The sequence below is a fragment of the Cyrtonyx montezumae genome, unplaced genomic scaffold, assembly GCF_038088225.1.
Source record: "Cyrtonyx montezumae isolate F1298 unplaced genomic scaffold, pur_monq_1.0 scaffold_13, whole genome shotgun sequence".
NCBI classification, from domain to species: Eukaryota; Metazoa; Chordata; class Aves; order Galliformes; family Odontophoridae; genus Cyrtonyx; species Cyrtonyx montezumae.
In genome coordinates this window covers 3,849,273-3,874,912 of record NW_027071859.1, presented here as the reverse complement: position 1 = coordinate 3,874,912, position 25,640 = coordinate 3,849,273, and the positions used below count along the sequence as shown (strand labels likewise).

The following is a 25,640-nucleotide window of genomic DNA, read 5'->3' as shown; positions in this document are numbered from 1 at the left end:
GGCTGCGAACACGGGCAGATGTGTTTACTGTTGAACAGTGCATTTCCAGGAAAATTAAAGGGCGATATTTATCAATAAAGGTGAACTTTTCATCATTTCTTATATATGTATGTATATATATATATATAAATATATATATAATGCCCTCAATACCTTATAGGCTATATCCTACTTAGTTCCACAAGTCGGTTGACAATTAGCTATGAAAGCAGTCTGCATATACATCTTTTTTTTTTTCTTTTTCTATTGGATACACATAAGACTTCCGTTGCTTTCTGAACAGCACTCGCCCTCTCTCATCCCCCTCAGCTCATCCCTGTTCACAGCACAGATGTGTGGTGCTTCTTAGGACAAAGAGGGACAATCTGTACGTTGGCCAGCACTTGGTTGGGTAGAACAAAGCAGTTAGCATAGCACCGAAGGAGTTACATTGCTGTGTGGTTTTTTTTTTTCCAGCTTCAATCTTTTTTTTTTCTTCTTTTTTTTTTTTTCTTTTGGAAAAGAAGCAGTAAAAAGAAAACCCAGAAGCACTGAGCTGAGCGCTTCCAACAGGAAAAATAAATGGTGGAGGACATGAAGGGGGAAGGAGCAGCTCCAAAGCTGATGCTCACGGGAAGAGGCTCATCTGCAAGGAGAGAGCTTCTGAATGTGCTCTACCCCAGGGGGAAGGTCTGCAGTTACATGGTTGGTGATGTGGAAGAGACTGGGCCACGCAGCCAGAAGATCTGACCCACCTCCCTATGGTGGTACGCAGGGACAGAGAAGGAGCACAAGGGACTCAGCACACTAAGGCGGAGGTGGAGGAGGGGGAGGAGGGTTTCCCAGCTTTGTTCTGGCTTCATGCAAGGCAAATCTCGGGTTAGGGAAGATGACAGCTTGCTGAAACGCTGCCCAGATTTCAGTCCTTACTCAGGAGAGAAATGGAGACGCCACAGCAAAACCCAGGGGCTCTGCCTGAGTAAGGAGTGCGTGAGCAGGCTTCACAAAGCGCTGCTGGACGGAAGTCTTGCCTCGCATTGCATTTCTAACAGAAGACATTACAGGATGGTCAGGACACTCAAGCAGTAAAATAACAGTAAAACGGCAGAAAAAAAGAAAGGCTTCCGTAATATGAGTTTTCCCTTCTGAATTATCAGACAATAGTTGGAGCAATGAACTAGACCCCTCCCCCTGCTCTAGAGAGAATTACCACGGGTTTCACTGAGCGTTCTGGGGTTAAACCAGGGATGGATCCACCTTGAAGGACTCATCATCGACAGCCAAAACTCCCACTGATGGCGAGGGGGGCTTTGGTTGAGGATGGGTGTGAAGGCAGCCCTGGTCTGGTCTCTCTGGATGCGTTTTTGGCAGGGAAGCAGGTACTTGGAGGAGAGCTGCACACGAGCAGTGCAGACTCTGGTTTACCTTCACACAACCCACCTTCATCCTTGGTGGAAGGAAACAGTTTGAAAAATGCTACCAAATGACCAAGCAAACTAATGTTACTGTGCTGCACCTAGACAGCCAAGAAACCCAAAGGCAAAAGCAAAAAAGACTAACAGATTTTTCACGTTTTTCAGTTAAGACTCCAGTTTCCCATGCCTACAAGACTCCTCAGCAAACAGAATACCAGCCTCCCAACCAAGGTCCAGGCTATTCCAAAACAGCGTGAGCAAATTTTTCACTGTATTCAGATGGATGCTGATGACTGAAAGATTAGTGCACATTGACCGTGGCTGATGAGAGCATCTTTTAAAGAAATTCAAGTATTTATCAGTAATCTGTTTGTTTCAGAAATACTTCTGTGATCTTTAGTTTCAAGTTTCCAGAAACAGAAAGGAAAAGGGAAAGGCTATTGAGTTGGCGCACGACAATTTTCTCCATTCCTTGCTTTTGGGGAGGGGAAAGACTTAAGATCACTTTCTCAACACGCACTCGGACCAGCAGGATCTCCTTCTGCATGGTGTAACCAACCCCTTGACTTCTCCTTTCTGATAACAGCACAAACCCAGAGAGAACAACAACGTTACGGCGTGACTCCCGCACCTCCCGCACACATTTGCTTAAGCCTCACAACACCCCTGTGAGGTAGGTAAATATTATTGTACCCATGTATACAGATGGGTAAACTGTAGGCACAGAAAGGTTAAATCACTTGCCCAAGGTTACACAGCGACGTCGTGGCAGAGCTGGGGCTGAAACCCAGGAGTCCCATCACCCTGAAACCTGCAATGAGCTTTCAACCGTGGCCCCTTGCTATGCTCACTGGGAAAAAACCATCTGACCAACACAGCCGTTGACAAATTCAAAGACACTCGTACATACTCTGCATGTAACAGGTTTTCCAAGAATTCCTTTGCTGCACATGTCCCAAAGAGGGAGAGAGGGAAGTCTGTGCGCTCGAATGATGTCGCTGTGGCTTGGGAATTTCTGTTTGTTTCTTCTAAAATATACAACAGGAAAGAAGAGTCCACATTATTTTATCATCAACATCGCTCATTCCAATTGGGTTGCGTGTATGTCCGAATTTATACTAAAGCCCAGATTGTTTTCATAGAACCACAAAACAGCTCAGCTTGGAGGGGACCTTAAAGATCACCCACTTCCAACGCCACTGCTGTAGGCAGGGTTGCCAGCAACTGGATCAGCAAGTTCGTTTTAGATTTTGCAGATTTAATTGTTACCGATTGCCTCCCTCCTCTTCAGCCAAGAGCCAGTGGGACATATGCAGCTATCTGTCATCACACTTTCTCATTTTTCTCATTATCCTACAGCCTGAGCTTCAAGTAAGGAACAAGGGTTGAACACAGGCAATCTCCATCTCAGAAGGAAGGGTCCTCCCTTTCCCACATCACACCACAGCAGAAAAGAGCCAACCACACTGCTACTTCCAGGTTCAAACACAATGATGCGATTCTGAACACGCTCATGGAGAAATAAGTGGTACCCAAAGGTCTGGAAATGCACTCTGCACACAGTGAAAGGTTTGCCCACGTCTATTTGGGATAGCCTCCAATCTTCCCATTCAAACCATGCTGAGGTTCTCTGCACCAGAATACACCTGAGCTCCAAGGAAAAATGAAAACAGCAATCGCAGCCCTGGGCATCGACCATCCCCAAAGCCCAGGGCTGCAGACAACTGCCAAAGTAAGAGCATGCAAGCTGCAGCAAGCAAAGGGTGTGCAACTGAGTTCACGTCGTCCCTACCAGCTAGCCTTGGCTTCTGTGGGGATTGGCATAGACCTTATTTTGTGTGAGTTTTGTTGTTTGTTTTACTTCGCATGACCTCATTGGAGCTGAACAGAATCCAGAGGAAAGCTAACCCAGTAACAGAAGATCCTAGAAAAGCCTGTCCCTACAATTTTTTTTTACTGACTCTGGCAGCTTCCAAATGGTCTCTCGCCCAAGCTGCCCAGCAAGCAGGCACTAAAAGGTTTTGCAAATGCACAGTAGTTAAGTTTTCCTTTTCAAAGCACCTCTGAGCTTCAATGAAATCGTGCTGGGTGGACCTCAGACCACATTTTCTTCAAGAGGTTTGGTGATGCTGCAGGGGTGTGGGTGACTCGGTTCATGCATTGCTGGGGAGGAGGAGCAGGGTTGCATTGTGAAGTGAATCCTGTGTATAGGGAAATACATCTGAAGAGCAAGGGACGGTCGTTCTCTGAAAGCCAACAGCGACACTTTCCTATCAGCACCATCAGATGGATTTTAGCAGACCACTGTCTAAAGCTTGGAATTCATTTTGTCCCATTTAATCTCGTCAGCTCTAAATAAATAGTCGCTTCCAACCCCTACAATTCTGTGATTCTGCGTGATAAAAATACAGGCAAATGGCTACTGAGATTTTGGCAGGTGCAGAGATGGACAGGATGAAGTGGACAATTAGCTCCCATCCAATACACTGCAAAATACACACTTACTCCTGAAATCAGTGGCTCGCTTGCACTCTCCACTGGCAATTACAGAACACTGGCCCCCCTTCTGCAGTCCAGATGAGATGTGCTTTGGATGAGAAACAACTTGTGTGGGTGGCACAGCATGACGAGCACACGGTCAGGGACCTTGGGACTCCTGTATGCCCATTGCAGACTTGGCTTGGTCTGAATCACTCAAGTCTCCAAATTAACTGCCTGCAGATGTGTTAACGCTGCCCCAGTGAGCGCACCATTCATCTGACATGGATGGAGAGATGGATGCATTGACATGAGCGCAATGAAAGTGACACTGCTTGAAAAATAAGCTCAGCAAAAAGAACCAGGTGAACTAAGAAATACTTCATCCATCGAACTGGGCAGAAAACAGAAGTATGCCAGGCCAGGGCTGATGCACTCCACACAATCCCGAATCCTGCTGTGTGTCATACAGATACATCTTTATTAGCAGAATAAGCACTGCCAGGATCCATTCCGGCCTCAAAGCCAACCGTGCTGGCCACATCCATGCTACTAAACTCTTTCATCTCAATACAGCGTCGCCACATCCACGCTGCCAACTGGGGATGGTCTCTGGCAAGCATCAGTGCCTGTGCAAGCTGTGCCCAAGCCCACACTTGCTGGAGTGGATGAAAACCATGCCAGGGATGGGCTGAACAACTTAACAGTGGGGACGGTGAAGCCCCGGCTTTGTCCTGGCATGGTGTGGTTGGCTCATTTCTATGGTTTCAGGGTGAATTTAGCAGCACAAACATGGCAGAGAAGTTGTCCATGCAGCTTGTGGTGTGAATAACTACGGGCCCAGTTTTCTCCAGTTCAAAAAACCCCTCAAACAGTATCTTCTGTTAAAAAAAAAAAAACAAGTGAAAACAAAGCATCCTGCCAGGGTGCACTCCAAAAATCAAAGGGAACCTGGGCCAAAAAAAAAAAAAAAAAAGATTAAAAAATGGTGAGGATGAGACTCTCTGTTTTGGGATTACTATGAACAAAGAGATGTGGGCAGTTTTGCTCCCCACGCTTGGCAAAAGGTGCTGTTTGGCAGCACGATCACAGACAGCCCCTAGAGGAGATGGTCACCACCCCAAGCTGTCCACTGGGCGTGCTGGGAGGGCACGTGCTTTGCGTTAAGGCTGCAATGAAGTCTTTCAAAGGGAAATAGTTCATGTCTGGGACGGGCTCTCACTGGAAATCTTCTGCTAAATCAAGATGCCAGTGGATATCAGTCAAAGCAAGGACTCAAAGCAGAGGCAGAAAGTCCGTGTGGCTAAGGATAATGTAACAGTCTTAGCACGCAGTGGAAGCACCTGCTTTCGTTGTTATCCGTACTACGAGACCCAAAGAAGGAGGACTTTGGAGCAGAGATGAGTCAAGCCCTTAGTCAAGCTGGTTTGGTTGTGAGAAGTTAGCACTGTATTGAGAAGTAAGGTCACTTCTGGAGTGGTTTGCCCCTCTGCTCTTGCAGTGAGACAGAGAGGACGGCTGTCGGTGTGGTGGTCTGGAGAGAGGGTCTCGTTCCTGAGGGAAGGCAGGCTGCAGGTGCTCCCAAGGTCAGGCAACGCCGAAGGGTCTCCTCTTTGACTCCCAGTGAGTGTACTGTGGCACACTGGCTCATCTCACTGTCTTGGTGCAAAGTGACAGGGTCCGACTGTTCCAGCAGATGTGTTCACACCTCCAAAGCAGACCTCAAGTCTGATGTGTTTGGTGTGGAACCTTCTCCTGGTGCTTTTGGAAGTGAGGGCGCTGCCTCCTGGAGGACATGTCCCCAAGGAAGAGTGGAGCTGTCCACCCATCCGTTCCTTTCTCGTGCTCGTGCCAATGAAAAGTTGGAGGTGTGGATGAGAGCTCTTCACGGAAGGATTAAAGAGAGTCTATAAGAAGGGGGTAAGACTTGGAGAAGCAGATTAGAGTATATCTACAGTGGTATGAAGGCTGAGTCCTTGCAGAAAAAGAAACAAGTCTTGGGAGGAGAAACTCAGGGCCATTGTCAGGGGGTTAGCACCTGTGTCTTTTAATGACAGCAATGCAAAATTGCTCAGAGGATGGCAGGTTCACTTCACAAATGATCTCTTTTGATGGAGACAGCATACTGATTAGGGAAGGAACACAGTGATACATTAGTAGGGCGCTTGAGAGGGGACAGACTATGGGATACGGGCAATGGAGAAAGGAAATGAAAGCTTTCCATATGTAAGTGTATATACATATATATATGTGCACAACAAACAAGGGAGTGGGAATTTAGGTAGGGGATGACAAGACAAAGCACCTCCTTTTGCACGAAAATGTGGCCATCGTATCGGTTCTAATCAGAGCCCAGAAAACATTTGCCTGAAATGGAGTTTGACTGGGAATTACAGTACCAGTGACAATTTGGCTTTGTACAAACTTTGCCGTGTGTCTCTAGTTTGGCGCAAACGAGTCCCACCCTCCTTAAAAGGGATGGACAAGAGCTAAAAGTTTCTTTACAAAAGAAAATGACACAACTGGAAAAAAAATAAAATGATAACAATAATAAAAAATAAAACGTTTTTCTCTCGGAATACTGCAAAGGATCACTGATTGAAAAAAATGTTTCTCTTCAGGTATATTCAGGCGAAGAAAGCATTCAGCTTCTTTAAACTGTTATATAAAATTTGTACTAGTTTCTTTAAGTGCTATTATGATTAAAAAAAAAATCCAAACCACAACTTATTCTTCAAATTAAAAACAAAATAATAATCGTAATCATAATTAAAAAAATATCCCCCCGTGCTGATTTGCTCTACAGAAGAGGTCAGCACGGGAGTTTTTGCACCCTAGACAGTTACAGTATTTCTGGAATAAAAAATTGCAAACACACACAGAAAATACTACAGTATTCACGTAAAAATACCATTTTTGTTGTTGTTGCTTCTCCCCTCCGAAGCAGAGGGGCGGTGGGATGGAAAAGATGCCCTGAAACGGGGATATTCCTTTAAAAGAGTAATGCTCTCCAAAAGGAAAAGGGTGGTGGGTGAACGCGACCCCGCGATTGAACTCGAAACAGAGATTCCAGCACAGATAACAGAAGTTGAAGGATGCGAATGGTCTGAGAGCGGGCGGGCTACTGGGAAATGTCAAGACAAGCACGCGACCCTTGGCAGGTGACCGAATACGCTTCGCCATGATCGGAGGCGGCAGAATCTCCTTGTGGTGAGAAGGCCAAGCTACACCACGACGCTCTCGCTACGCTCTTGCGTTCCCCGTGGTGTTGTTCCTTGCCATGTACTTACAGTCGAGGGTGACACGAGACAGTTTTATCAGCAGTTCCCCACATGTACCGAGTCGAAGAAATCTCAGCTAAATCACAACAACAACATCAACAAAAATACAAAGCACCAAATCATCTCAAGACGTTGAGTCAGTTTACAGGTTGTTACCGTGTGAAGAAGTTTGCTGTCGTTTTTTTTTGTTTGTGTTTTTTTTTTGTTGTTGTTGCTCTCCTGTTGTTGTTCGTTCCTTCATTTGTTTTATCCCGATTTTCAGATTTTGTTTTCCTTAAAAACAAAAACAAAAACAAAAACAAAACAAAACAGAACAGAACGAAAAAAATCAAAACCCCCAAAAAGCCCCAAATGAAACAAAGGATGCTTTACAATCACTTTAAGGCTCGCACTGAATGAGACGTGACAGGTCTTACACGAGATTACAAATAATACACGTATGCCTTTCACAGCCTTAAAATGATACAGTAGGTCAAATTATTTTGCCAGTCACTGATCAAGTATTGTGCCTTTAAATTGACTCACTTTTTGCTACTATGCTGAGTTTTATTATTACTGAAATTATTAGAGATGCGTAGGTATGCTTTAGGACAGCGTTTTTGGTATACGATCTCAACATTTGCAGATCTCTTATTTTACTTTCCAGAAATCAAGGTGGCCGGCCTCATTCCGGCCTCAGGCGGTGCTTATTGACTCCACCGAAGCCAGTGGTGGGTCAAGGTGTGAAGCTGTACAAGACAAGACCAGCTATGCACGGCCTTGTTCCCACTCTGCAAAATGACCACGGTTTCTGCGTGGGCAACCTGCAGGAGGAACGTGGCTCCCCAGCAGGGCCGCATGTACAACATGACTTGGGCAAGGTGCATAGGGCTTGGCCAAATGGTGTCATAAATGCGCCGTCAACTGGAGGTGCAGACCTGATACTGTCTCTCAGCCTTTAGCAAAATCAATCTCCATTGGGATGCCTTGGCCTTGCTTTCTTTGTCATTTCTTTTTGTTTGTTTCTTTTTTTTAACGTTAAATCCAATAAGAGCGATGAGATGTTTTCAGACATTTCTCTCTCTTTTTTTTTTTGTTGTTCCTGTTATTAATTCTAAGGTTTGTATTTCAGTTGCACGTTCTTTTTATTATGATTATTATTATTTTCCTGGCATATAATCATCAAAGAGTTTTGCATGAGAAAGGTGACAGTACTTAATGAAACTCAGCACCTAAGGGCATAAGGCAGTTGTAGGTCTGTTTGTTTGTTTTTTGTTTTTTTTTTTTTATTTTTCAATCAGCACCAATCCCTTAAATAATGTTCTACACTTGGTGTACGGTATAAAACTGATGTGGAGATGCCTCCTTCTCCACCTGTGAATCCTAGGTGTGGAAGTTGAAATACTGTTTCTTGTGTGTAAAAAACAAAAGAAAAGTTTTTCTTTTTGTTTTTACTTACAAAACATAGAGAATATCTTTTTTTCTTTTTTTTTTATACATACAGCAACCAGAAAGAAAGCTTATCTGAAGATTTGTGTTTGTTTCATGATCTGTGTTTACCGTAAACAAAAATAAGGTCCCCTCTTTTACTTTTGCTTTAAGGAGCTTTAAAGTGAAGATTCATATTGTAGCAACTCATATAAGAGAGGTCCATCTCTATACCTAATACCTACAGCTGTGGGGGTGACATACTGGAGGATGTTGATAGTTCTTCTTAACCTCCTGTCTACAAAATGAGCATCCCATGCAGGATACCTCTTTCTTGGGATGTCAATCTTAATGAGAGGCCCCTCGGGGGGGTAGGGTCGCCCAGATGGAGTAGATGGTACCATTGCTCTCACCTGGAAAACGGGCAAGCAAGTGTCAGCTGTGAGTTCCTCCTGTTGCTCCGTGACCGCTCTGGTGGGCGTAACCTGGGCCCCCCGGTACCCAGGGGTTTGGGGTGCCATGGGCTCAACATCAGGGGGCAGAGGAATGCCCCAGAGCAGCTCGGCGCAACAGGAGCTGGCAAAGATCTTAGCTCTTGGCCCCATGGGATGCAGCACACCATAATATAACAGCATCAAAGCTATCCCAGCAGCAAAGCTAAGAAAGACACAACACAGTGCTGGCACGGCATATGAGTCAGTGGTGTCAGGATCTCTGTAAAAATACCAAAGGAGCGTCAAGGCAGCGTTCTCTGTCAGCACTACCGTGTAATACGCAAACATTCTGTATCGAGTCCGCCCTTCCTTGACATTAAACCAGCAGAAAATGTACACAATCCCTACCACCATGTTGAAGAGGATCTCCTCCCACTTAGACATGCAGAAATCTGTCCCACCATGGATGATCCAGAAAGCCATGGCACACCAATGGACCACTACAAAGATCCCAAAGTAGAGCTGGAAGATGGAAGCAAAGAGAGCAAAAGAAATAACTCGGGATGAGATGGTGAAGAGGCGCCAGAAGAGATGGATGAGGGCCCCTCTGTAGCTCATACTCTTCTTGTCGTCCCTAGAGTCCCGAAGAAGCTTGTGATAGGAGGCTAGCACCCAAGCCAGGGACATCAGGGAGGCCACAGAGGACACACCTGCCGGAAGACACACAGATCCACTGAGTTAGACAGGAGGATTGGTTGAAAACATCATCTGCTCACTAAATTACTGCATCTGGGGCAGGCTCAGGAGCCCAAAGGTTCAACTCACGCCAGGTTGTCCTTACAGTCTGGAGGAGAGAAATACAGAAAGATCAGTGTGGGAATTGCAGTCGATGCCGCATTCATGAGTTTTCTGACACGGAACCGTGTGCTTATATTCATGAGCAGTGGGGCTCTGCCACCCCACCCCAGCTCTGCTGTTCCTACTGAAAACAGTCTCCGTCCTCATCATGATTACGTCTACATCTGAGACTCTGAAACTCCCATCTAGAGGTTGCAGCCCAAGGATGAAGGTTACTTTCTGCAGAAAGGGATCCATCTTGGAGCACGTCCTTGGAAGAGCAGAACAGCTATGTTTCCTTCACACCCTTTTTATTCTGAAGTACTTTCCTACAAGCTGCATTCACATTAACTTTTATGATTCTGCCTCGATAAGGAAGCTCTGTTTGCATTCACCAATGGGACAAATAGGCAGATCTTCAGTTTTATCACCAGCAGTCACATGCAGATGAATATACAGATGCCATCAGCACCGTCTGACATTCCAAAAACACAGAACCTGATTGCTCCAGCAATTTTCCTGCACTACTTCCAGCACACACTAAAGACCTGTATCAAAAGCAGCATGCCTCCAGCACCGACTCCAGAACAAACCTAGGACCAGCCCCAGAGTCATGTCTCCAGTCCTGTCTGTCTCCTTCTCCAGATGAGACCCACTGGAAAGACCTCAGACCTCTTTTATGTCCTTGCTCTGTGTTTCGGACAGCTAATAGACTATTTGGCTCTGCCTGGTGCTCCTGGATCCTATAGGATCACACAATGGATAAAATAGTGCCCCATCACACTCCAGGAGTGCGATAATGTTTTAGAAATACAGCACCACTGATTATCACTAGGGTAAATTGAACAAATCACTGAGCAAATCACCAGCATAAAAATTAAGAGAGAGATTCCTGAAAACAAATAGAGGCCATTGGCATCTCATTGCTTTGCTCCTACTGCAGATCACTGGACAACAGCCCTGCACGTGAGGGAACTGGTGATGGGCTAAGATATGTGACTGAGAAGCCAAATCATTGGGTAGCTATAGTTTGACTGGGGCATGGCCAGAAATTCCTCCAGGAGCATCACCTATACATTCAGATCCTCCTTCCTTCTCCCCTTTCCCTACAGGGATGGTAGAAAGACCTCTGGCTTTTCAGATACCACTCCAGATTAGCTTCAGCCACTCATAAGAGCACACAAGACTTTCACACAGAACTTGGGGAAGTATGGAGACTTCTGAAAGGGAACAGCCTAAGCCCCATAGAGTTGCAGATTGGATTTATTTTCAGCCTGCCTGATTTTCCAAAGGCGTGTTATATTTTTGAGGGACATGGTAAAACAGTTTTGGAAGCCTGGGAAACGCCACTGAACTTTTAGGTAAACGCTGCTGTGTGTCAGTGTCACTTGCTGCAGTTCCTTCTAGCTATTCAGTTTGAAAACTTTACATGATTGACAGAAATAAGTGAATAAATAAATAAAAGTCATGTATTGGCTTACTGTGCTGCAATACGTATGGCATTAGGTGTACCTGAACACTGAAAACTCAAGCAGTGCCAGCCCACAAGAGGCAGATGTGTCATGCTGGCTTAAAAATGTTTCTGTTGAGTTCATTTAGAGGGAGAGGAATAAAATACATCAGAAACAAAGACCCAGTATACACATAAAAGCTTTTCCCACTGTAAGGTTTTCTGTGCATAAACCTACACTAATCACAGCCTTTGCTGTAAATTGCATAGAGCTGGCTTAGAGTACGGGCGTTGAGTCACTCACATTGCACAGTACTAGGCCTGCTGACAGTCATCTGAACGTCTCCTTGAGAGGCAGACACCCCCAGAAAGTGATTCACCCTGTCCTAAGATCCACGTGTGGGACAGGGGGGAGTTGACTCATGCTCTCAAAGTGTCTGTCTCCATCCTTGACAGGGGAGTGTGGGGACTTGCAAACGCCGGCGGGCAGGAGGGATGAGTCCTACCCTTACCACAACATCAGTTGCATCCTCATCTGTGCTCTGATCCGAGGAGGGGAATGAAGTATCTCCAGACAGTTTGACAGACTCTTGCCATTGTTTAAAAAATTCACGACTCTGTGCCGAATGCATCTTTGAGCTGAGTGTCATTGGGATGCAGTCAGGAGGCAGACATCAACCACGGAGCAATATGAAGGTTTCTCCAGTACTGGGGTGCCACAGGAATCATTCCCTGGCTATTTTATCCAAACTCAAATGACAAAGCATGCTTAGATTTTTGCTATCTTGGCTGTGAGTTTCTCATTCCCACCTCTCCCTCTTACTTCCAGCCTGTGACTTCTTCGCACAATAGGATCCTCTGGGATACGAACACTGGGATAATCTTTTCCTTTCTATTTCACTTCTCCCAGGCTTCAATTATAACTAAAACAAAAATTTCTGGCTGGTTGGATCACATGGAAAGTATTTTCTTGTTTTTACTTTAAAATTTGCACATGGTGACTGACGCACCTTCATGAGGTGCATGAGTGGGTTTACACTCCCTTCCAAGGTTTGTCTATCAAATCCAGGCTGGGGTTGGTTTGAAACTGAAGTCACTTCAAAGAAACCCACTCCTACTCCTCTCTGTGCTTAGTCTTGGGAGTAGAAAATACCTGCTCTGCTCTGCTGAGCCTATGTGGGCCCTCTTAAACCAGTAGGACATCACTTGTCATGGGACTGGAAGCCTCACAGACCTGTGAGGTCCGTGTCACCTGCCCATAACAAACCAGGGTGACACAGGCTGGTGTCATCTCGAACCTCCCTGTACCAGCTGTACAACAGCCCTTAACTCCTGATATCACCCACTAGGCAGCAGTGGGTGACTCACAGGCTATAGTCAGCACTTCTGAGGAGTCAAGCCCATGTGCCTTGAATGACACATCACAAGAATTAGCCTCCTAGTAATATGCCCCAAAGTCCCCACAGTGAGACATCTACCTTATGTTCAGCACAGTGAGGTAAACCTCTATAGTGTTCCCATTTGAGAGATGAAATACCAAGATTTATCTTGGTAGAAGTACCACCTTGGTAGAGACCACCTTGGGGTGTCCATGGCTGAGGACATCTTACCATACCCAATGGAGAATTAGGACTAAGTGCAAACATTTGAGATACGATTCCTACACCATTTGAGATACTCTAGGCTATTCCAGACCTCCCAGTGGAGCCAGCAGACAGGAGAAGCTTGCATACAGAAGACATTTTGGAGCTGGAAGCTGGAGTGAGGCATGGTACTCAGGGCTTCTCAGATGGCCACTGACTTGAGTGCTGCCATCTCACCTCGAGTACTGCACACAGTTTTGGGTACCTCAATAGAATAAAGGTGTAAAACTAATAAAGAGCATCCAAAAGAAGGCTCTGAAGATGTGGAAGGGTCTAAAGGACAAGAGGGGAGGCAAAAAAGGCTCTAAAAGAAGGGCCCTGAAGGCCGATGGAAGCTCATGGGGGCAGGCTGAATATTAGGCTGTTTCCTCTGTTTCCTGCTGATGGGTCAGGGCAAGAAAAGGTCACCTCAGAAATGTAATGAAGCTCTCTGAAAAATCCCCATCAACAAATGGGACCCAAGCAAATGGCTCCTCTTAAATTGCCATTGCTGTTTTCAAAGCCCTTGTACATGCAGGAACAAAAACAGCGTATGGAAAGGCATCTCAGGCTACCTGGCTTGTTAACACTACACAATTGCACACGGCTTTACATTTCATCTGAAAAAAACTGTAGACAAATCACATACAAAAAAAAAACCCATAATATTTAAAATGAACAGTATTTCCATTCTACACATCGTGCTACTATTAGATGTTGTACTGAGGGACATGGGCTGGATGATCTTGGGGGTCCTTTCCAACCTCAGTGATCCTATGATTCTATCTTACTGAAGAGAAAGGTTTTCACAAAAGACATGTACAGCTGCAGGTTATCTGCTGTGGAAAATTTGAATGCAGTTAGTATAGCATACTGCCTACTTACTGCGGTGCCTGTCCCTTTAAAGCTGAAAATGATGCCTAAATGGTTCTCTATTTCTTCTTTGACATTAATTCTCCTACAGATTCTCTTACAAAAACGGGAAGATGCCAACATTTCTTTCTGGTGGGCTGGACAGCAAATGTTCAGCATGACACGAACCCTTCCATCAAGCCCTGCGTGAAGGCAGCACCTGCTTAATGCAGCGTGCTGCATCTCAGTCCCTCCCCATCACTTGCTGGCTGCTCATGCTCTGTGCAGTGAACCCTCTTATCATGTTTTCCCCTTTGGGTGGCACGCTCCTTACTGAAGCTCAGCATGAATCTAGGAACAGTTTTCATTCTGATGCGCACAGAGTGGAAGTGTACTCCTATACAAAAGAGATTCTGCTCGCCTAACAGCATTGCCTGAGAGTCATTCTCCCTTTCTTTTTAACCCATTATTGCTATTTATTTACATTGGAGTAAAAGGGATCAGAATCAGACTCCAGATCTGATTTTCTTCTGTTCCTGTAGATTCTGACGCTTGATCTTTCTTTTAGCAGAAGGAATAACCTTTAGTCTTCTTTCTTTCATCCCCCTCCCTTTGTTTTTCCCTTTCAACATGGAAAAAGAAATAATAATGGGCTGCACAGACTGTTCTGCCATTCATTTTCTTCATAGGATTTCAGAGCATCTCCTTAACCGATTTCTCCAGTGTGTCTCCAGTCCATTCCAGTAGGTGAACACTAACATCATTCATGAGTCCGACCCAGGAATGGCTTACTCACTCTGGGTGCCCTTGAACACTCTGAAAGTACTCTGCAGCTGAAACCAAGCCCGAAGGGTGAGCTGCATGTAACTTTGGTGGTAAAAACTTCTCCATTCGTCTATCTGCTTTTAATGGAAAGAATAATTTTGGCTAAAAACCAGAACTCCCATCAGGGGTTGACTCGATTCATCCATCTCAGACATGGGAAGATGGAACAAGTCACCATTTTGGAGGGTCTTCGTCAAACCAGTGACTACATAGGGTGTCAACTGCATTTGGACAGTTTAAGATGAAGGTTAAGCTGTCTAAGATGAATTCAGTTGTGTAGCAAGGGGGAATGGATCCCATTCCAAATGAGCTGAGGGATCTATTCACCTCCAGAGGTCACGTGGGTAAAAGATACGGATTTACTGAAATGCTTCTAGGATGGGGACTGGCATCCATCCGTCGTGGCAATCTGACTCTAACTCTATATTGAGATCTGCCTTTGGACATAGGACTGCCAGCTTACCTCTGTGCTACTTGGAATGGGAGTGACAAGGGATGGAAAACCAGAGCCTGACATTCTTAAGAGATGTGACTTAATTGCTGAATTTTTTGCTGGCTACTCTGATATCCTGTCCTTTGCTCGGTTCTCATGACAAACACGTTGATTTCATTTCAGTATGGGCAAGAGTTGAGTTTCCAATCCTCAGCATTCGCTCCCCTGTTAGGGACCTCCTATGAGACTTTCCTCCAAGGAATACAGCCCTGCTCTGCCCAGGATCTCTCATGGGACAGATTCACCAGTCCATAAGAAAAATACTGGGGACTGTTTGGGAAAGGCAGGGAGTCAAGACAAGTAACTCAGTTCAAGAGCCAATCTCCAAGTAGACCTGGACAACATCTGGTCTTCTGCTACTGAATCCCACTGGGACTTTCTGATACAATAAAGCTTGCTTTGAACTTCTATTCAGGACTATCTGTGACCAAGACAGCACAAAGAAACTCTTCCATATTAGACCAGATGAACAGCCTAGGCCATCATTCCTGAACCTTGTATTGAGAGAGGGAGAGCAGTTTGTCGTGCTAAGGCAACCTCAGAACAGCTTGCACACATAGAGTTGCCCTCCAACCCCTACCAGTTAAAGGCTGGCTCATGGTCTGAAATGTGAATGCTTCCTAAAGCCTGCTCCTTCCACATAATTAGGATGACTGCAGATGTCCTCACTGACCCCAGAAATGTTGGATCCCTTTTTAGCTTCCCCCCGAGTCTTTGCCTTAACACTGCCTTGAGTAACTGAGCTCCACAGGTTCACTGTGGATTGTGTTTTGAAAGGGCTTGCTTTTCTCCCCTTTCATCCTGCTGCCTTTCAGCTCTCCCAAATGCCCCTTTTTTCTGTACTGCCAGAAGAGGTGACCAGCCACATTCGTCTGATCTGTGCTCTCGTTATCTCGGCTGCCTCTGTCATGTCTCCTCCTATTCATATCCTCTGCAAACACAGAAACTGCCAAACTGGCTCAGGCCCTGAGGCCATCCAGTCTTGTATCTTCTCATGGATGCAAGCCAGCCACTGATCTTCTGCAGGAGGCACAAGCACCCTAGGCCAAGCAGAAATGGGATAATCTGCTCTCTGTTTTGGAATACCCTCCAATACCCTCAGCAAAGTGTCAGATCTCCTGTTGAAAATGTTGGCAATCACCTTCCATGTAAGGATTGGCAAGCCTTCCCCCAGTTTTACAACACCCTTAATGAAGATCTTCCCTGCATCACACGCCTCAGTGCTTATCCCACTCTAGGAGAGCTGTCCGATGCAAGCGATGAGCTGCCCTCTGGAAATGCCTCTCTGATGTTCCATTGACTCTGCCTGGAGTGTGGATGATCAAACTGAGATGACAAAGCAAGCAGAAAGGAAAGAGATGAAAAGCACCCTGATAACAGTGGTTTGGCATCCACCAAATCCCCACCAGAGAGAGTCCTGAGCTCCAGAGGGGTGAGAAGAGCAGAAAGGAGGACTGGGGAAACCTGTTCCTGGCTCCAGGCTGGGCAACACAGCTTGCTTTGAACTTCTACTCAGGACCATTGGTGACCAAGAAGCTCTCCCACGTTAGACACAGAGCAGAAGTTGACAGATCCAAGAGAACATGGGAAAATGCAGGTGATGTGACATTAAGATTCTCTACCACTGAAGGACAAGCAGGCTAACAATGCTCCAACATCCTCCTGATGAGCAAAGGTGCCACGACAAGTCAGAGGTCATATTCAAGGTATGCCATCCTCAAGAGGAAGTAAATATCTCTCTGCTGCATCAATGAGAAGAAAGTTGATCTCAACAGTCCTCATAGGCATGGGAGTTCACTGCCTGCTCTCCACAAGTTTTTACCTATGTCAGCAAAAAAAACCCAACTCTCTCAGACTCCAGAACAGAGCACTTGTATTCAATCTGCCCTTTGGGAATGGCTCCTGACCTATATGACCATACCAGGGAAGGCCTTAGGAAATGGCTAGCTGGCCAAAATTGTACCAGAGTCATCACTAAGAGAATGAGTTTAGTGTCAGTGCTTGAGTAGGAATCTGGTCTCAGATGTACTCCCAAAGCTACATTTGGGGAAAACATCAGCGTGACTGTCTTGCTGGATGGACAAACCTGCCTATGGAGGAAAGCTGTCTTCTGAAGGGTCATACTTTCACCAGTCACTGATCAATGTTTAATGAGGGTGTTCATAGAACTTACCTACTGAATCACACTTTGAATGGGGACCAATGCATGACAGGAGACTAAGACCACTCAGGAATCTGAGGTGTGTCTGGTGAACTGTTTCAACCCGGAGATGTAGGCAATCATGAAGTGAAGGAGAGAGGAGGACATACAACGAGACTAATCTGTCCTTTGGATGTGCTGCGCTCTCGTATAATGCCATTCAAGGCAAGAAGCTACTTAATTTGAAATGCATCTTCCATTTAAGTGCTAAAAGGAATGTTCCACCTAAACGTTAAACGAATACAAAGAAAAGAATTCACTGTTCCTCTCTCACTAAAAGCAAGCAATCCCTCTTTAGTGAATGCAATTTTCAGGCTGTTAACACAAGCCTTTCCTTTGTGGTGTTTGGCCAATAAACCAGGAACTTCAACAACCTCATTTTGATGTTGCTGTTAGGTTCTTGCTAGCTTTGAGTTGTTCCCAACAGGGATGGTTGCAGTTATCCCCCAAGCTGGGGCTCACACAGCCTGGAAACCCACCCTTCAGCAGTGAAAACTCAGGCTATCCTACCCAAATACCTCTCCAGTATCTTACTGTAATGCTGTGGGACATTCTCCCTCTGAAAGGCATGCTGAATCTTACGTGACGCATAGAGATTCTCAGCACCAATAGCTGCATGCATCTCTTGCTTCTACTGCCACCCATATAGGAATAAATAAATGTCCAGTCTAAGCCTGGTCTACTTTTATGCAGGTATGAATTACCTGGGCTAATTCTGCAGTGGTAAAGAGCTTGGTGAGTAGCAGACAGGATTTCCTGGGCACAGTTAAGGCAGCTGGTAAACAGAGCATGAGAATTCTTGCATATGTCTACTTTTGTCAAAGACTGCATGAAATGTCACTTTTCTCTTTCCCTCCACGCAGTCCTCCCTGTCATTATGAAGACTCCAGTTAAATTCCTGTCAATTTGACTGTCTTAACTTCTATCTTAAGATAACACTAAAAAAAAAAAAAGTGCAACCACACACACACACACACATACACACACACACAAAAGTAGCCACCAAACCAACAAACACCTAAATCCCCAAAACTGAACAACCACAGACAAGGGGATTCAGGGCTCCCAAGAGACCCCAAGGGATTTCACTTGAAATGTTCCATCACGATGCCTTGCCTCAGCAAGGACAGTATATCTACATCTCTGCTTGCATACTGAAATCCATCTTTGTACGGTGTATCATGGGTCTACAATATAAACCTGGCCCAACCTGAAAGAAGCAAGGGCAGCAGAGAAGTGCAGAAGTCGTCTCTACAGACTTCTACTGCTTTTTTTAAATGTACATTCTATTTTTTTTTCTTAATCTCTTCTGACCTTGGAAATTAGAGGACCGTTAGTAGAGCCTTGTATCTGGATGGCCATCAGCCAAGCAATGCTGAGGCCCAGAGGCCTCCAGATCTTACTGGGCATCTTAAATGGGAGAAAAGCCCATCTAAGATCCATTTAGAGTAAAAGAGTCAAAAACCTAGATAACATAGATCTACAATCAGCCTCTACTGTCTGAAAATGCCCCAGTATGACAGAGCTGCTCCTGTAGCCTCTTGGTTACATGTTCAGTGTTGAGAGGCCAGATGAAATCTATTTTTTTTTCTCTCTGATGTCAAGAATAGTCTTTCCTGGAGTAACAGGAGGGAAAAGAACCACCTTTTTGGTGATTATTTTAACTGAGAGAACAAGAACTGCTGAATATTCAAATATCTTCACAAATTCCAGCAGAGTCAATTCTGATTTACGCTCCACAGAGATACGAACGAACTTCCTTCACTGAGAGTTTTTTCAAGACATAATAATCCTTGAACTCTACCAACAGGAGCATTTAGTATAGAAACACACCTTACAACACTACTAGGATGCACTGAAATGGGAAGAACTTTGCTAGAATAGAAAACATATGTTTTGATTTAGAACAAAATCTTTCCCACCCATTTCTGTGTTCTGATTAAGGATAGTTGGCATGAAACAACACAACTCTTATCACAAACACATACAGTATTCTTGAATTTTAACACTGTGCATTTGATATTTACTACAGCATTTTTTCTCCTGATATTCCTTCTTAATTCAGATGAGAACCACCGTCACGGAGAAGAATTTAAATCTACCTGGGACAAATAGAAAGGATGCTGAAATCTTGCAGGTGGGACTGGAATACTCTGAAAAACAGGGGAGCACATCAGCACTGCGAAGGAAAGCCCTAGAAGTTCTTTTGTCCACTTTCAAAAGTAACTTCAAGAATCTCTTTTCCTAGCACAGATCTCAAACCTGGGGCTCTGTGCCTGGAGATCAGTGACTGAGCAAACCTAGCTCTGTTAACTGCTATATCCAGGCCATCATTCTGTCTTAGCCTCTGAAACAGGGTGGCCTGATCCAGACTGCTCACTGGGAACGGTCCTTGGGCCACGCTGATGCCTGCCACAAGCCAGGGAATTGTTGGGGTTGGTGCTAATTGATGTGGGCTAAAAATGTGCCAAGGACCACGCTTCTCATTGAACCATGTGGATGACCAAAAGCTGCTGGCTGCACTCATGTTCTGATGTGTTTTGGGCTTTGAACATGATGAAACCAACAGATTCATCACCAGATCTGGGAAGTGAGAGCCTCTGACGGGTCTTAGCAAAGGAACTTCCTGCTGTAAATACAGCTCCCACGGCCAGTTTCTTGGGGGTGAGGCCATGGCAAGGCAGCACTTCCAAGCAGTGAGACAGTACATGCATGGATCCTGCAAACCACCTCTGGTTCATGGTTAGACCCAAGCATAAATGACTTGGAGAAATAGATTCATCTCAGTCCTGGAAATGCTTTTGACTTGAGTGAAGGGAAAGAAAGAAATCCAGCGTGGTTCACACTTACTGGCCAAAGGAAGAGGTCTTCAGTCACTGAGAAGTGTCACAGGGCACACCGTGCTCACCTTATGGCTTATGGATATTTGCTATTGTGTATGGTGAAATTATCTCGCTGTCAATACAGACAAAGGGACTGGTTTCCTGAAAAGAGGGAGAAACTCAGCCCTGGGGCTGAACAGACAGGGCTGGCACTGGGAAATCAAGTCTGGCAGAGCATTTCTGTGAGGGGGAGTGACAAAGTGACAAAAACGGATGTGGTGCAGCTGGTATCATCTTGCAGTGAAGTAGTTGCAGGCACCAGGGAAATGGATTCCAAAGAACGACAGTAGGAATCTGTTTCTTCCTCTGCTCCCCATGCTCTGCACGCTCTGAAAACGTCTGAGCAATGTGTAGCAGGCCAGACTCCAATGGCATGCCGGCATCAACCAGTTTAGTCATACCCAGATTGATCTGTCTCTCCTGGGACTTTCTGTCTCCTCAGAAGTTCGTGTATACACAGGATGGAGTTTGAGACTGCCTCTTCAACAGGTTAAAGAACAACACCTTCCCCAAAGACAGGCTGAGGCCAAAATATGCATCTACTCCCTTATTGAAAAGGTCAGCTTGCACCTTTGTGTGTTTGGGAAGTGGTCGTTAGCGAGCATCCGTGTGAAGATGTGATCATGCTGAGGGCACTGAGAGCAATGAGGTCAGCCAGATGCCACTTAGGACAAAAGTCATTTCGGGAGGAGATTTCCACTGATTCAGTAAATCTGATGCACTCCCAGATTCAGGACTGTCACCCCGAGCTGGTCGTATAAAAACAGTGATAGTTTCTGAAACAAAGATGTTCCTTCCTTCAGTGCTCAGCAATTTTGAGCCAGTTGTCAACCGAGTCAATCTGAACTGCTCCGTCTATGTCAGGGACAGAAACATGGACAAGTCCCTGCCTACTGCTTGCCTTGCATCTTCCCTAGGTTTCCTTTGCACATCTCAGCGGATATCTCCTCCTTGTTCATCCAGAGTTACCATGGATGCCTGAGATGAACCCCAGAGCACACTAGAGTAACCTGAAGACGAAGAGTTGAATTTCTGTATAGTTTACCAGCCACCTTCTCCTATGCTCTAACCACGAATTTGCAGCTATGTCTCCAAGAATGTCTGCTGCACAAAATTACCTGAAAAGGCCTTAATTTCCTACCTGGCACCTGGTTGGCACGACCTTGCTCTGCAGGATCCTCTAGCATAAAGACCAAAGACCTCAGGCTAATCAAACCTCTCTCTCCGTGCCTCAGTTTCCCAGCTTGCAGCTCCTAGGAGCAGCATGAGCTAATGTTTGTGTAGTGCTCTGAGGATGCAATACCCCCCTGGTGACTGCCACAGTCTACGAAACCTAAAACTGGCAGTGCTGGCTGCCTGCCAGTGCTGTCCCGTGGATGGTGACTCATCTCTATTGGCTGTGCCATGTCCTGTGCGTGATGGTGGCACGTGATGTGGAACAGAAGGGTTTTTATCAAGAGCTCCAAAATAACAGCGCAAGAGCTACGGCAAAGCAGTGGACAGAGAAGCTGAAGATGGGGGAAGGAGAAGGCAGAAGGATGACATCGCTTGCTGGGCTTGCTCCAAAATCCCACTGGAACAAAAAGCTGCCCCTGGCTTCAAAGACTCCTGGACCCAGCCCTTCCCCGTGCCGTTACAATACGGCTGATGATAGGGCAGGCTTTCCCCACATCACTCACTGCCTTGGGCCTCAGGTTGGCCTGCTTTCAGCACGCCAGAGCAAGACGTTTCTGTGCCCACTGCCAACTGTGGAGATGGCTTTGATGCTGCTGGGAACTGGCTGGGGACCAGAGACTCGTTTCAAGCAGGGCACCAAATTGCTATCTGTCATCCGGCGTTGGTGAGGGGGGGTGGGAGGAGGCAGGAACAGAGCCATATGCCCCTGTCTGGCAAAGCACTTGGGTCATATGAGCGTCCTCCTGAGCGAGCTGCTCGTGTGTTTGGAGCCTCCTTGGTTTGTCGACGAACATTTAAAGGGAAACTGTGGTTCAACCAGGGCAAGCTTTCAACGAAAATAACCCAGCTGCTCTCTGCCAAGCTCCTTCAGTGAGCACACATTCACTGAAGCCCTTTTTTCCTTGCCCACATGGCTTCAAGCAATTGCTTTTCTGCTCACCCCTCCACTCTCGCAAGGAACTGGGGCTGTGGGAAGGATATCTCCCATTCCCAGTAGTACAACTCTCCAACATCTCCACCTCCACAGATAAAAGTTTTGATGTTGTATTTTTTTGCCCTACAAGCTGTCACACAGCCCATGTCTAAGTCCAGAGCCTGACACTGGTAGACCTTCCCTTCACCCCATCTCCTGTTATGTAGGACTCAGTGAGGCAAAGCTTTTCTTAGACAAACACTTCTATTACCTTATCAAGAAATAGTCAGCAGTAAAAAAATGAAGGAGGATTTCTGCTTCTGGAGGAAAAGGGCTTTACTTAGGGCAGCATTAATGCCTCATCCACCCCAAAACAGGAGATGTACATGACATGTCAGCCTTTGGGTACTCAGTCCTCTGGAATCTAAAGGCTGTGTAGAAAGAGTTAACCATGGTTTACTTGTGAGGAGTAACTTTGGTTATGGGACTCTGCATAAACGGAGACAATTTTGCAGTGTGAGGCCACAGAGGTTTGAACTTGGGTTTTTGGATTCATGTTTTGGGTATGGAATGCATACATTTCATTACACACACATTGAAAAACACTTCTGGAAACCAGGTTGCTGCAAGTGCTTACTCCTATGTATGATTTTCCATTCAGCATGGTATCTCTCACTCATAGCCCTTTGTGGCTGCACCTCTGCTAAGAACCAAACATTTGCAAGGACTGATCTCCAGCACTTTGGCCAGAAGACACATCCTGGCCCTGCATCTCATATCTTGCCATCCAAAGGTGGCCATATCCAAACTACCTGCTCAGAGCAACCCGTTCTGTGCTCCCTCCCAGGCAGACTGTGGGGATTATGTGGCTTGGAGTGAGCTGGGCCATGCCAAAATCATGCCAGGTCCGAGCTAGCGGTGCAGTTGTGATGACAGATGCCCACTGCTGATGCCTATACATCTGCACCCAAAAAACTGCATTACTGCTGCATTCTGCAATGGACATACCTTGGCTCAGGTCAACTAATGAGGCTCCTCTCCACCTTCAGCAGAGATTGTGCAGTCTCAACCTCTTCAGTCACATTCAGGTTGGTGCTGATCACATCTGAAAACCCCACCCTTGGGCTGCTAAAGGTTGAAGGCTCCCTTTCTAACTCACCCCAGCTAAGGAGGTTACATTGATTTTTGGAGCATGAGTGGGAACAGGACTGACTAAGAAAGTGATCCATTAATTTGTTGTCTTTTCAATATCACCTTGTTTTTACATCTCAAACCATTCCTCACCAAAGTCCTGGTGCCTTTAGACGTATTTCTTAGCTAGCAGGATATTTCAGATAGTATATAGTTCCCAGCAAAGCCATTATTCACAGCATATTATTGGTTAAATATCAGCCTGTCATCGGGGAAAATTAATTGAGAAGTCTATCTTCACATTAAACCTAACTCATTATCACTCACACAGGAAGAATCTCACTCAGGTGCAGGGGTGTTGAGTCAACCTCAGGTTGACTCATCCCAAACCCACTCGGCGTGGCTGGAAATGCCTTTTCCAGGCAGCAAAGACATCTGATAGCTCACTGACTTTCCTCCGGTATCCTTCCCTCCAATTCTCCGCAAGGACTGGTCCAGTTTTCTGAACAGAGCTGCAGGGAAAAGCATCTGAAGTGTCTCTGCAAAAAAGGACAAGCCGTAATCATAAATGGTCCCTGGATACAGTAAAGGTGAGGAGAGGACAAAACAGACAGCACTCTGCTTTGGGAAAAAGCAACAAGATTTGGCTATGTCCTTTGCAGACTCCACCACAGCTCTGCAGCCAACAAACATCTGTAGCTAAGATGTCCAAAACCCCTTTTAGTGCCTGACTTGGACCCCTTGGCCTGCATGAGGGACACCTCAGAGAGGCTGAAGCTAATGTTGCTGTTCCTTAAGTACACGTGCAGTTTCAGACAGCTTACTGCAGGCTGCAGAGAGCACAGACGCCTTACAAAATCCTGGAGGTTGGAACAGGGCTTTGAATAATGGAGGCTTACGTTGAAAATCTCCTTCAGATCACCAGCAGGGCTGCAGAGGAGACAGCACGGCGTCGGTGGATAGACAGTGCTTATGGGGGGGAGAGACCCTGCACTGAATGCTGCATCCTCAAGCAGGAAAACTCCCATCAGGAGCATTGGGAAAGACACTTGTGTCACGACTGGGAGGAACACTTGATGTTCTGCTAAATCTCATTAAGTCTTTAAGTAGTGACATGAAAAAAATAAATTCCGTGAAAGGAAGCCTCTTTAAGAGATTTATGGTGAAAAAGTGACATTTCTCTTCCCTCGCTAGCTGCCTAAAAGCTGGGGGTCTTCTTTAAGTTGGTTGTACATGCCCCTTGCCATTCAGCACAGGGGAACAGGCATCTCTGAAGGATGATGTGGGCTTATGGCAGCTTACTCTGCGAGAAGTGAGATGGATTATCCACAAGGAGTGGTTATGAGAAGAAAATCTGGGCTATTTTTGTTGCTGTTAATGTTACGTTTCCTTCCCCAAATACACCATGTCCAAGGGAATCGGTGAATTCCTCTGCCTGGTGCTGTCCAGGAGTCTGAAGGTGAGGGCCACCTCTCCAAAAGCCCAGGGACAATTACAGTGAGCAAGGGACAGGGCTGCCCCTTCTCCTGAGTCCTGTCACCTTTTGCCTAATGATAAAGGGTTGATCTAAAAGCACCACCTAGGTTCCCTCCAGATTCCCTGGAAGCAGAACCACAGAATGGTTTGGGTCAGAAGGGACCGTTAAGGTCACCCAGTCCCAACCCCCTGCTATAGGCAGGGACACCTTTCCCTGCACCAGGTTGCTCACAGCCCCATCCAGTGCAGCCAGAGGACAAGCACCCCATCCCCCATCCCTTGGCCCTTTTGGATACAGGCTGACCACATTTTGGAGGCATCCACCCTCCTTCACCCCCCGCTGGCACCAGGACATGGCTTAGTGATGATGCTCTGTAGGTTAGGTTGACGGTTGGACTTGGTGCTCTTGAAGGTCTTTTCCAACCCAAATGGAAATGATTCTATGACTCTGCTCTGAGCTGGCTGCCAGTTCTGCAGACAGCTGCGCTTGCAGCAGATGAATTGCTCGCAGTGGGCCTGCATACCAATACCTGCTCCTTCCACATACATATTCAGGAACTGATGTAGACCCACTTGTCCCAGCAGCCACAGCACGAGGTTCTCCTGCTCAGGCTCTCAGCATGCATCTTCCAGGTCAAATCTGCTGACCCAATGGAGTACACTGTGTTCTCGCTTCTTTTCTCTCCGTGCTATTTTCTGCTCTTCCCAAGTCATCAGGCAACAGCAGCTAAGCTGAGATCTGGTCTGCCTTGTGCCAAGGATATGATGAAGGAATGGGTCTGACCTTCA

General features: G+C 46.0%; 1 protein-coding gene across 1 annotated transcript in view; it reads right to left on the bottom strand.

The window, feature by feature from the left end:
• Window positions 1-8,274: 8,274 nt before the first annotated feature.
• Window positions 8,275-25,640, bottom strand: part of XKR6 (XK related 6) — a 141,804-nt gene continuing 124,438 nt past the window's right edge. Inside the window, exon 3 of the mRNA XM_065730500.1 lies at window positions 8,275-9,704. Coding sequence (XP_065586572.1) covers window positions 8,740-9,704 — 965 coding nt within the window. The 3' untranslated portion in view covers window positions 8,275-8,739. The remainder of the gene's footprint in view (window positions 9,705-25,640) is intronic.